Genomic DNA, 13,466 nt, shown 5'->3' with positions numbered 1-13,466 from the left:
ATGAAAGAATTTTTATGGTACTAGTATGTAAAATGTTTATTGATAATTTCAGTTATTTAATAATAATAATAATAATAAAACTTTAATTACAAAATTCATAATGGTCGTATTTTAAAGAGATGAAAATGACCTTTCCATTTCACTTGTAAGGATAATTCCTCTTTCTTACTGAGATGAGATTTGAATTTTTATGGTAGAATGCACGTGTTTATTATATTTTCAAACTAATAATAATATTAATAATAGAAGTAGTAATAATACGATAACTAATTTCAAAAGAAAATTCTTCCCTTTGTCTTTTGCTGTATCAATTTCCCCACCTCAACTCCAGTGACACTCGGAGCTTAACAATGTCATACAATGGTCAACAAATTTAATGGTTTTATGTAATCTCTCTCTCTCTCTCTCATCTCGTCTCTCTCTCACTCTCTCCCTCTCTCTCTCTCTCTCTCTCTCTTATCTGAGATGAGATCATTTTCATGGACATGTATGTTAATATGTTTATCATTAATATTTTCCAATAATAATACTATTAACTGTAAGTACAAATTCATATCTGAGTATTTTAAATACAACTAATCATTGCCATTTCGCTCTCGCTTTTAAATTAACTGTAAGGACAACTCTCTCTCTCTCTCTCTCTCTCTCTCTCTCTCTCTCTCTCTCTCTCCTCTCTCTCTCTCTCTCTCTCTCGCAAGACTACTTGTCATACATTTGGTGTTTCTATTTCTTCCTTTTATCTCTCTCGCTCTCAGCAAAAGAATTGATAGACAGACAAACATAATTGCACAGTCCTCTCTTTCTCTCTTCTCTGGAGAAATATATGTATTTATGGGAGGGGGAAAAAGTTGCCTACAGACATTCATTTCAATCTATTGAAACCTTGAAACCGTTAGGAGTTATTTCTCTCTCTCTCTCTCTCTTGTATTTTAATGAAAATATACAGTAATTTGTGAATACACAGTGTTGCACATGAAAAAAGTAAATTAGTGATAATTTTAGAGATACGGCCCTAAGAAAAATTGCAAATTAGTGAAATTTTCCCTGTGGACATGTTTTCAAGAACGTCGTTCCGGCTTACGACGATTTTCGGGTTACGACCCGTCTTAAGAACGGAACCCCCGTCGTAACCCGGGAACTGCCTGTATTTATAGGTATTTATAGTCATGTATATATATACATACATAGTTATTGCTGGTTAAACCAGACAGTCAGCACAGACACCCTGGCCTCCTTATTAGTCCGTGTTAACAAGGGTCGATTTTAATGAATAATTGGAGAACCAAATACAGTAATCTCCCCATATTCATGGGGTGCGTACCAGAACCCCCCGCGAATAGTTGGAAATAAAAATGCTTAAAACCTCCTATTTTGTTAGGTAAAACTCAAGATGAACTCACTAGAAATTTTATACCCATTTTTTTATAGTTTTATCACAAAAAGTGCATTTTATGATGAAATTGATAAAAAAAACAGGATTTTGTGGATATTTCTCAGAGAGTGCCAAGTGAAGGTCATACTATGAATGAGAAGTGGCAGATGTGATTTTGAGGGAAAATTTAGCTCAAGGATTCTGTTGGTCTGTACATGTAATGAGAAGGGATGAGGAGCACTTAGTCAGAAAAGTAATAGATATTGAAGTAGCAGGACCAAGACCTCATAGAAAGATTGGATATATAAAGATGTATATCAGATGGGAATTAAGGTGGAAGGTGCATAATATAAAAGAGAAAGGAGAGATTTCATTTCATGTCTAACCCCATCAAGGTAAAAGCAATTCATGATGTTGCTATAATGATTTATTTCTGGATTATGCAATAGTACGTACTTTTGTATCAAACGCAAAAGGTTTCAGAACTTGAAAACTAAATTATATTTTAATTGTATATTAATCATATACAGTTATTTTAAATTAATTCTTTAGAAAATGTCACATTTTTATGAAGATCTATGGTGGAGAATTCACATTGCCCTTTAGTCTACAAGGAAGAGATGATTACGTATAGTAAATTGCCTCTGTGACGATATATTTTATCAGGGAAACCGGTAAATCATATTTTAGTCTTATTTTAGTACAGATGATGTTTTTGTTGTTTTAATATATAAAGAAATTTTTCATAAATGTTATTTGAAAGCACTGTCTCTTTTACAGGAAATTAGCATGAATATGACATGCCGTTATTGCTACCAAACTGAACATTGGGAACATACTTGTGAAGGCACTGACAATTGTCAAGCTGTCAGTTCACCTAGAGAAATGTTCACGTGAGAAACTTCTGTTCTTGGTATTTGTTGGCATGCCTGTTCAGTAGATTTTTTTTCTTTCAAGTACTTTATTCCATATTCCTGTGAATACCTGTTTCTGGATTTAGTTATTTTGTTTTAGATATTTTTAGTTTTGAAAAGTTCAAAGTTATGATAGTGTAAGAGGTAGATTAACCCTTAAACGCTGAGCCTCTATATTTACAAAAGTGTCTGTTGTATGCCATCGGCGTTCAGGAGTTAGCGCCGAAGTGGAAAAAAAGTTTTTTCAAAAAATCACAGCATGCTTGGTTTTTAAGATTAAGAGTTCATTTTTTACTCCATTTTTTGTCATTGCCTGAAGTTTAACATGCAAAAAATATCATTATCGTGTATAAATATTGGAATATATGACAGCGCAAAAAAAATTTCATATATAATTGTATTCAAATCGCGCTGTGAGAAAAACGGTTAAAGCTAATGAGTTATTTTTTTCTGTTGTATTGTACACTAAATTATGATGATTTTAGTATATAACAAATTGTAAAACGATCAAAGCAACACAGAGAAAATATTATCACAAAATGATGCATGAATTCGTAATGTGCGGACATGAAAAGTTTTTTTCTAAAATTCACCATAAATCAAAATAATGTGCTAAAGACTTCCCGTTTGTTGCAAAATGGAGGTAATTGATTGAATATTACTAGACTGTAAGTGTTTTAGCTTACAATTGCAGTTTTTTTACTATTTTGGTCTAATTAAAGTTGACCAAAGGTCAAATTTTTTCTATTTATCGTGATTTACATGAAAATATTTCAAAACTGATAAAAGCTGCAACCATGAGTTATCTTTTGTTGTTTTCTACATGATATTGCACACATTTTCATGTATAACACTTTATGTAAGGCCTAGTATAAAATGGTGCGAAAATTATGACAAGATGACTAAAGAAATTCTGAGATTTTCAGCCGAGTTACTGCACACAGAGAGAAGGAAAAAGTTTTTTTCAAAAATTCACAATAAATCGAAATATTGTGCTAAAGACTTTCCATTTGTTGCAAATTGAAGATAAATGATTGAATGTTACTAGAATGTAAGAGTTTTGGCTAGCCGTGTATATTGAAGGCTTGCCGATCTGGGAGACAGGGACTGCCTGGACAACCGTCTGAGGATGAGAGGACTGTTAAGGCTGGAATTTCCTCGGCCTCTTCCTAGGTTTGGATTGTGGTCTGGGGGTCTTAAACTTCCTTATGAAAGGAAGTTCCCAACGGACACGAAGGTTCTGGTTAGCTCTAGCTGCCTCGCTGAGGACGTTGTTAACCGCATCCTCAGGGAAGAGGTTGGCGCCCCAAATCGTAGCCTTTATGAGCCTGTTTGGTTCGTGCCTTATGGAAGCATTCGCGAAGACATGCTTCCTGCAGGTGTGAGTTGTAGTAGTAGCGAGCGGAAGGTAGATGTGGTAGTCCTTGTAACGGCACTTGCCTAGAGAGGGACTTTGAAGGGAATCTTCTAATTGGCAGAAGACCTGTGATAGTGGCCTCCACTCGCCCCAGTGCTTATACCGACGCCCTATGGTGTTCGAGCTTAGGGTAGTAACTTCAGCATTCCATTTAGCTTTTTTTTTCTGGTATATTTAGCATCTATTTATACCTAGAAATGCGTGCTACAGGACCATTTCACCGGGCGACATAGGTCTTCCCCCAGAAATAGATTTTTCCTTTGTCAAAATCCCTTTATTTGACTATTTTGGTCGAGTCAAAGTTGACCGCAGGTTTAAATTTTGGCAGGTGTGATTTATATGAAAATATTTCAAAACATAAAAGCTGCAACCATGAGTTATTTTTTTTGTATTCTACATGAAATTGTGCACATTTTCATGTATAACACTTTATGTAAGGCCTAATAGAAAACGGTGCAAAAATTACGACAAGGTGACTAAAGAAATTCTAAGATTTTCAGCAGAGTTACTGCGCGCAATGGGAAGGAAATTTTTTTTTCAAAATTCACCATAAATCAAAATATTGTGCTAGAGACTTCCTGTTTGTCGCAAAATGAAGGTAAATGATTGAATGTTACTAGAATGTAAGGGTTTAAGCAGAGTCACTTGCAAAAGTTCTGCAAAACACGAATGCATTGAAATCACTCTCCAATGATGTGTCGCTGATGCTTTTTACTGCGAGAAGAAAGAATTTGCGCATGCGCGGCTGGGTAGCGCTTGTAAACAAAACAACAGCGTGATCTGTGAACTCCCAGCATCCCTCAAGGCATGTGATTTAAAATCTTACGCAAACTAGGCCTATAACTATTTTTTCGCGAATACTTAAAAAACTTTTTGTAGTCGACGTACGGTACATCCACTTGGCACCCGACAGACAATTTTAGTTGAAGTACAATACGTCCAGTCGGCATTTAAGGGTTAATATTGTCAGGTAAGGTACTGACAGTTACTTCGTGCACTAAATGTTAAGTCGTCGCAATGTCTGTAGCAAATATGTAATACATAATATGGAATTGTGAAGGTTCTCTTTTTTCTTTCTTTCTTTCTTTGAAGCAGATAAGATTTTGTAGTTACCAGAAGCAAAACTAACATTTAGCAGGCTTGATTCTTAGTGTCATAATTCAGAGGACCAGATAAAACTACCAAATACTGTCAGGCCTAGCTTTATGATTGGTTTATGTCCCATCATGACCATTTGTATATCACACTACATTTAACATGTGAATTATTTGGTTGATTCCCAAATGATCATATGAGAATTTTCCCATCGGTTTGAGCAAAAGATATGTCCAAGCAATCTCCATCTTCCGTACATCAATATGCATCTATAAAAGGAACTTGTGTAAGTTCCCTTATACTAATATTCTGCCATCTGATTCCTAATGTTCTTCTAAAGCTTTATTCTTAGTTAAGCATATCTTAGTTTTAACAGACCACTGAGTTGATTAACATCAATTATCTGTCTTAAGGTGGCATTCATTTTATGCCACTGGGTAGTCTCCTTCTTTGTGTGTTTTTGCCTCCACCCAAGGGGACTTCTCAGGTCTTATCGAGTCTTCTTGGAGATTGGCGTTTGCAGTTGTGGAATTGATATTTTCCTTGGCTGAGATAGACCATCTCCCTCGCAACTTATTCAAGATTTTTGAAGGGACAAGCTTTATGGATTGGGCAATTGGTGCCCTTGGCAAGAAGATTCAGGATGCTCCTTCAGAATCTGCATTTGTTTCCTTTGACGTCTTGGCAGTCCTCTCCTGTTTAGACTGAGACATTTAGAGACAGCCCATGAATGGGCTTTAACATTTGCTATGTGCATCGTCAAGAAACACAAACTGTGGTGCTTCTTAACTTCTAAAGAAGTAACTTGAGCCCAGAACTTGGCTTTCTTTTTTTCGCCACTCGTTCGTGACTTCCTCTTTCCACGAAATGTGGTGAGTGGAGTCACCTCCGACTTGCAGAAGTCGACCCAGGACCTGCTCTCACAATTGTTGAAGCACTCCAGGGAGGCACCAGCGTTCAGTACTAAGTCCTCTTCTCCTTTGCATTCTTGCTCCTCTAGCATGTTGGCTCCATCTCATGGGGGTCAACATCGCATTTCATCTAGAAGATTGGCTCCTTTGCTCTCCATTGGACTTAACCTGCATGGGAGACTGTAGAAGACCTTGACATTGGCTCAAGAGCCAGGTCTGATCAGTCTACAGAAATTCCAACTAGTCCTAACATGACGGACAGTATATATGGGAATGATTATGGACTCATATTTTTTTTTTCAGGCTTTTCCCTCCCCCAGCAGGGTAGAGTCGTGCCTTCAAACAATGGAGAGGTTCCTCTCTCTCTCCTGAAGTGTTCAGCCAAGGATTAGATGGGCCTTCTCGGAACTCTGTCCTACATCGAACAGTTCATTTCACTGGGAAGACTTCACATGAGGATCCTACTGTTCTTTCTTTAGGCCAAGTGGAACAGGAAGATGTATTCAGACGATTTCGTGTTCCAGATTTTGTAGGAAATCAAAGAACACCTGCTCTAGTGGAGATCCGAAGAAAGGTTACTAGAAGGAAAGTCCCTATCCCCACTGAACCCAGAGCTAAGTTTTTATGCAGATGCGTCCGACATAGGCTAGGGAGTGCTGCTAGAGAACAGGGAGGTATCCAGAAAGTGGAATGTGGAATAGAAGTCGTAGCACATCAACCTGAAAGAGTTGACAGCTATAAGCATGGGAATGCAAGCGTTTGCATGAGAAGTCCAAGACAGAGTATTTGCAGTACACTCAGACAGCTCAACAGCTCTCGCTTACATTTCCAGAGAAGTGGCAACTTCTCCCTTTGTTTTTGGCCAATATGAATCATACAAGGATGGTGACAATATTTGTGAAAGGCAAAGTGGACATGCTAGCAGACCAACTCAGTTTACACAACCAAGACATTCTTACGGAATGGACTCTGGACCCAGCAGTCTGTCTGGAGCTTTAGAGTTGTAGGGAAGACCAAAGATAGACTTGCTTGCGACCGCCAAAAATCATCAACTTCCAGTTTATTGTTCTCCAGTTCTGGATCTAGTGACATGGGCAGTGGATACCATGCTCCTGGACTGGTCAGACAAGGAACTTTATGCTTTTCCACCCTTAGAAATGATAAGGGAAGTCCTAAAGAAGTTCCAGACTCAAGACTGTATTGATGATTCTCATCGCTCCATTCTGACCCCTCAGAGAATGGTTTCTGAACCTAATAAATCTATTAGCAGATTTTCCCAGATTACTCCCCAAAGACAAAAACTGCTCAGACAACCACACATAATGAGGTTCCACCAAGGATTGTCTATGCTGGCTCTGACAGGGTTCAAACTGTCATCTGACTCCTCAGAGCTAAAGGCTTTTCGAGAGTGGTTGCAGAGGCGATCTCAAAATGTACGGGTCGGTCATCCTCTAGCATCTATCAGAACAAGTGGTCCATTTCCCACTCTTGGTGCAGAAGAAATTAAGTCTTTTTCCCAAACGTCTATGACAGAGATCGCTGATTTTCTTATGTATCTAAGGACATCGAGAGGTTTGTCATTGTCCATAACTAAAGGATAATATATAATATCTACAGTCAACCCCCCCCCCCCCCCCCCCCACCCCGTATTTGCTTTCTCAAGATTTGCAGACTGACGTATTTGCGGATTTTTTCTGTTGAGCCTATCTATAAATTATTCACTAAAAATTTGGCAATTTGATGCCTTTTTTGGAGGTAAATGTTCACTAATTAGTGTATTTTGATGTTATTTTCATGACTTAATACATTTTTATGATACAAAAATTATTTATTAATTTTCAAATATAAATTTTGATTAATAATGTATTAAGTTTTATAAGATTAGATTATATTAATCAATAACAATTATAATTTCTCTCTCTCTCTCTCTCTCTCTCTCTCTCTCTCTCTCTCTCTCTCTCTCTCTCTCTCTCTCTCTCTCTCTCTCCTACAGAGATGTATGGTTTTTTTGTATGATAAATAAATGATTTACTAATTTTCAAATAGGCGGTCCCCGGGTTACGACGGGGGTTCCGTTCTTAAGACGCGTCGTAAGCCGGAACATCGTCAAAAATCCTAAGAAAACCTTACTTTTAATGCTTTGGGTGCATTGAAAACTATATAAACTGCATTCTTATGGCATTTTTCATCAAAAAAACCTTCAAATATTGATTATTTTGCATTTTTGGTGTCATATTTCATCTCCTAGATGAGCGTTGTAGGCATCGTAAACCTGGAACATGCGTCGTAACCCTGGAACATGCGTCGTAACCCTGGAAATAACGTCTATTGACAAGTGTCGTAACCTCGGAACGTCGTAAGCCGAGACCGTCGTAACCCAGGGACTGCCTGTAATATTAATGTAAAAAGCAATAATATCAATTCATTAAAGAAAATACTATAGAGTTTGAGTAAGATTTAAGTTTATAAATTTTTTAATTTTATAAGAATAAAGGAGACCCTGATCTCATTGTTGAGAGACTTGGAGAGAGGTGGGAGGGTGATCTTATTGCTAATTGGAGTCTCTTTAATTAATTGGTATTAACACATACCATATGCACACTGTGCCTGTGTTCATAGCATTTTAAAAATGCTAGTAAAGGTAATACATCTTTGGAAGACAGAAGTTAAATATATACATTTTTTGTTGTCAGTCGCTAGTAGAGAAATAGATTAACATTAAAGAGATAAAGTCTCTCTCTCTTGCCCGACACAAGATATGTCATAGTGGTAACTCCCCCCGCTCTCTCTCTCTCTCTCTCTCTCTCTACTCCACTCTCGTCTCTCTCAGTCTCTCCTCTCTTCCTCCTCTCTCTTCTCTCTCTCTTTTGGCTGGAAGGGTTAGAAGTATGTATGTATATATCTTTAAGGGTACTAATGTTTAAGATGACTTTGGAATGATATTAATAATATAATTTGAAAGATTAATACAGTAAAAGGATAATAATTTAAGGTATATTTTATGTAGGATATTATTTAAGGTATACATTAGGTATTTGAACTTTTAAGATAGGCAGTTATAAGCATATTTAGTGGGTGTTCTAAGCATTCGCGGATTGTAACTATTTTCTGGGAGGGGGTCTGGTACACATCCCCCGCAAATATGGGGGGTCCACTGTAGAGGAATGCTAAGCTCTGTATTCAGTCATAAGGCCTTAGACTTGTCATTGAATCAAGAATTAACAGACTTGAGTCTTTTGACACCTGCAAGCTTAAGGACTCACAGCAGGTCTCTTGGAATTTGGACGTTGTCCTAAAATGGCTGACTGGTCCTCCCTTTGAACCCCTGGCTTCTGCTTCCCTCAGGAATTTAACCGCGAAGACCCTTTTCCTAGTAGCCTGGCTTCACCCAGAAGGGTGAGTGAAATTCAAGTCCTCGATAAAATGGTTGGGTTCTCTAACAAGGATGCTTTACTTTAGGATTTCTGAAGAACGAGAATCCTGCTAAGCCATGGCCTTGCTCTTTTAATATTAAGAACTTGGCTAACATGGTGTTCTGTAAAGGACCCTTCTCTTCCTCTTTCTAAAAACGCTCTCTCTTTCTTCCTTAGAGACCTCATTTGTCAGGCTCACTCCCAGGTAGAGGTAGCGGCATTACCTGTCATAAAGGTAAAGGCTGATGAGAGGGCAGTGGCTACATCTCTGGCCTTTAGGTATTACCCTTCGTTGGCTTCCATTCTCCAGTCCACATACTGGAAATGTAAGTTGGTCTTTGCGACCCATTATTTACATGAAGTCGAAGCACTTTTTAATGAATGCAGTACTTTGGGTCTATTTGAGGTGGCTGGCATGGTTCCATAGTGTTGGTGGGGTGGTGGTGTTTTTGAATTATTTGGTGTAGGTCATTGATATTGTGGCTCTTATTTTATGGTACTGTGCCCAGGGCAGGGCCAATGTCTGTGCGTTACTAGCGCTCGGAGAAGTTCTAGCTGTAAGGCTCCCACTGTGTAGCAGGTGACCTTTGGTCATGCAACCACACCTCTGTGAGTTATGATGAGCTGCGCCAGAGACAGTAACTTCCTGCCAAAGCTCTCGTAACAGGTAAGGAAACAATTTCATTAATGCTACCAACTCTGTTCTCATCTCATTACCATTAATGCTTTGGAATAGTTCTTTTCCATGAATCCAACCTCCTAATAATTAGGGAATCAACTATGTAATTACTAAGTAAGTTACTTACATAAAAATGATATTTTGATAATAAAATGAGATTCTATGTATATACTTACCAAGTCATTACAGAAATGGAGCCCACCCTCCTCCCCTCTCATGTATGATAGGGCATAAATAAATTGAGTTTTTTGCTGTGTTTTCCCCTTCTCTCTGATAGTGGGTGGGGTTACCCACCTATGCCAAAACAAAAAAGAATCGCTACTGCGATTTTCAAATTTTAGCTGCTGTTACTTAGAAATTCTTAGCTATGTAATTACTTGTAAGGTAAGTATAGCACATAAAATCTTATTTTATTATAAAAATATCATTTTTATAAACGAAACTTAGCAAGTAATTACACAACTATAGTTTCAAACTTGCACAGAGCTAAAAATTGACAATTGCATTAGTGCTTCTATTGTTTTTTGTGTGTAGAAGACATGGCCCCGCCCGCTATTGGGAAGGATAGGTACAACACAGCTGAACATATAAAGTAAGCTGGACAGTATTTTAGGCTTCATGAAGCACACTGCTCCTCCTGTCCAGCTGCAAACAGCCTTGTCCCCTGTTTCTTTGGCGGAAGAAGAGGAAGAAGGTGATAAAGAGATTCCTCCTACAGCCTACAAGTCACCTCTTTGCTATTTTCTACTGAATTTCTCTGACTCCATCTTGCCAGTACCTCCAACTTGCCAGTGTCTTCATATATGAGAGATAATCGAGTAGATTCGTATAAGTTGCTTAATCTAGTTCTTTCCTCTTCTTCTCGTAAGGCGTTAAAGAAAGTTAACCTTTGGCTTTCTGAGAAGAAGGAACAGGGAAAGGTTAACTTTAAATCCCCACCGTCATGTCTTTCGACTAGGAGACATCTTTGTTACGAGACTGGGGAGGCTTTCTCTCTGGGTGTGTCTGCCTCTCCCCAGGGAGACTTTTCCGGACTAAGACTCCTCAAGAAGGTTATCCTTCAACTCAGCCAAAATAATGTTTTTGGCATTGGAATTAGACCATCCTATCAAGAATATCTCTGTGTGTTCGTAGTAGTGAGCTTCCTTGATTGGACTGTTGGAGCTTTGGGCTGCAAAATCAAGGATGTTTGGCACTGGATGAGGACTTTTACGGACCTTTCAGGTGTAACTTCCTACCTGGATAAAGGTATCAGGAACGGTTCCCTAGAATTGGCTTCTCTTTTTACATTGTGCATTCTGAAAAAGAGAGAACTTTGGTGTTCTTTCACCACCAATGAGTGTCTCAGACACAGAGGTCCCCCCTTCTTTACTCCCCTCTGGATAGTAAACACCTTTTTCTTGAGGATACAGTGAATTCAGTATCTTCTGACCTTCAGAAGTCAACCATGGACTTTCTCTCTCTCATTCAGCCAAACGCTCTCGTGATACCACTCCTAGCTCACAGCCTTCTTCCACCCAGCTCATCCCTTTTGTGGTAATTCCCTAGATTGAAGGGAAGAGTATGTTTCACTCCTCGAACCATTAGGAAATCCTCCCCCAATATCCCCTCTAAGAAGTGGAGGGGCACTCTTCCGTGCACCTGGAGGAGCAAGGTTCTGACAATTTTAGATGGACTGGGAAGCAAGAGGAGTGGAACCTTGGATCGTAAAGTGTTAAGGCTATGAAATTCCTTTTGAGAGCGTTCCACCCTTATTCAGCTCTCCAATAGCTTTAGCCTACTCAGAAAATCCAGACATTTATTGTCCTGTTAAGAAGTTTTGTCACTCTTGCAGAAGGCCATAGAGTTACTAGTAGACCCACTAACTCACAGGATTTTACAACTGACTATTTGTAGTCCCCAAGGCCTCAGGGGGCTTGAGGCTCGTGTTAGATGTAAGCACTCTGCATGTTTTTGTCTGAAAGACAAAATTCAAAATGGAAACGAATCAAACGCATATTTCCATATCCCAATCCACCATGACTCAAAGAAGTTTCTTCATTTTGTTTTCAGAGAGTATACCAATTCAAAGCTCTGTGCTTCAGGCTTTCGACACCCTCACAAATGTTTACTCCCATTTTATCCCCTATTGTGAATGGCTGCATTTAGTCGGGATAAAGGTCTCTTTACCTGGACAATCGGCTTTTTCGGTCTCGGCGGAGAATAGATACACAGAGGACCTGCAGAAAATTCCATCATTGGAAAAGAAATTTGGAATTCTGATAAACTTGAGGAAGTCACAGTTAGTCCCATCAGGAATTTATCTATTTGGGGATGAGGATAGACTCGGTGGCTTTTCGGGCTTTCCATCCCCACAAAGAGTGGAGTGGTGCCTTCAGAAGGTGGACCTTTTGCTAGCCCTTCAAGATTGCTGAGCAAAGGAATGGATGAGCCTGCTTAGCACCCTAGCCTCAATGGAACAGTTCATGGGATGTTCGACAGAGAGTGCACATCAATTTTTAAGAATTGATTGCTATCCACTGGGGCTGTTGGAGTTTCCAGACCTGGCCTGCCACAAAGTTGTAACTGTCTTCTCGGACAATACAACAGCTCTATTACATCAAGAAACAGGAAGGAACGCTCTTTTTCTCTCTGCGAAGCGGCAAGAGCCCTTCTATTATGGACAGATCAGAACCACACCAGAATCCTAACAAGGTTCATACAGCGGAAATTCAACGTCCTGGTGGACGAATTAAGCTGCAAGAAGCAAGTTCTTCCCACAGTGTTGTTTTTAGTGGAACTAGTTCCTTCTGACAGGAGCTTGGGATGACAACTACAGTCGAGTGCAATCCCTGTTTTATCAGAGCCAGAAGTGCTCTATGGCAGGAGGAAGAATCCAAATCTGCCTAGCTAGATAGTCTGGTACATTTCCTAGAACCAGATGCCCTGATCAGATTTAACCCAAGATGTTATGACAAGTATGCTTCTCATCCTCAGATTAGAACATCTTGCCATTTGCACTGATAGACTTTATCTTCTGAGACTCAGATTTGGGAGGAGCAGTTGGCTCCTTTTAGCAAGCTAATAACATTAATACAACCTCTACCTCATTAGCTTTCAAGAGATATATATCTCATATGTCCATTTGGCATTTGACCTACTGGTAGTACTATGATTATTCGTAATTTCTCATGAGTGTAAGTTTTTTTTTAAAAAGTGTTAAAATTTAGGCAGTACCTTGAAAATTTTAACTGCTGGCATTATCAAGGAAGAAAGCGTAGGATTCCTTCCTATTGTCTGAACCTTCACCTTGTAGTGAAGGGTCGAAGTTTAGGGAGCCAAGAGGGTACAATGTATCCAGAGCCCCTGACACTTATAGTAGATGGGTTGTTGTTTTTACTTCAGTGTAGGTGACATAATAATATGGTTGTCTTTGCTATGGTACTGTACAGCCCAGGGCAAGGCCAAATTGTCGTCCTTGTGAGCAGTTGCTATCATCCTTGCTACAAGGCTTCCTCTTAAGTAGGGGCAACCCTCGGCTTTACTGCCGCACCACTACAGGTTAAGTTGATCACCAACCAGAGGCAGTCTCTACTGTAAGCTCTCTTAACTAACAAGGAACGACAAACATTGTTTCAATGCTAGCAGCTTATCTATTTCTAATTCATTACATGACTTAATGTTTT

The 13,466-nt window shown here is 39.0% G+C and overlaps 1 protein-coding gene across 3 annotated transcripts in view; it reads left to right on the top strand.

The window, feature by feature from the left end:
- LOC135220610 (TM2 domain-containing protein almondex-like) overlaps nucleotides 1–13,466 on the top strand; it is a 245,560-nt gene that overhangs the window by 172,547 nt on the left and 59,547 nt on the right. For all 3 annotated transcript variants that reach the window (XM_064257915.1, XM_064257913.1, XM_064257914.1), the window contains one exon: nucleotides 2,153–2,265. In XM_064257915.1, the coding sequence (XP_064113985.1) occupies nucleotides 2,153–2,265 (113 nt within the window). The remainder of the gene's footprint in view (nucleotides 1–2,152; nucleotides 2,266–13,466) is intronic.

The sequence above is a fragment of the Macrobrachium nipponense genome, chromosome 2, assembly GCF_015104395.2.
Source record: "Macrobrachium nipponense isolate FS-2020 chromosome 2, ASM1510439v2, whole genome shotgun sequence".
NCBI lineage: Eukaryota > Metazoa > Arthropoda > Malacostraca > Decapoda > Palaemonidae > Macrobrachium > Macrobrachium nipponense.
Note: the sequence above shows the minus strand (reverse complement) of the source record. Positions and strands in the feature narration are given on the sequence as shown.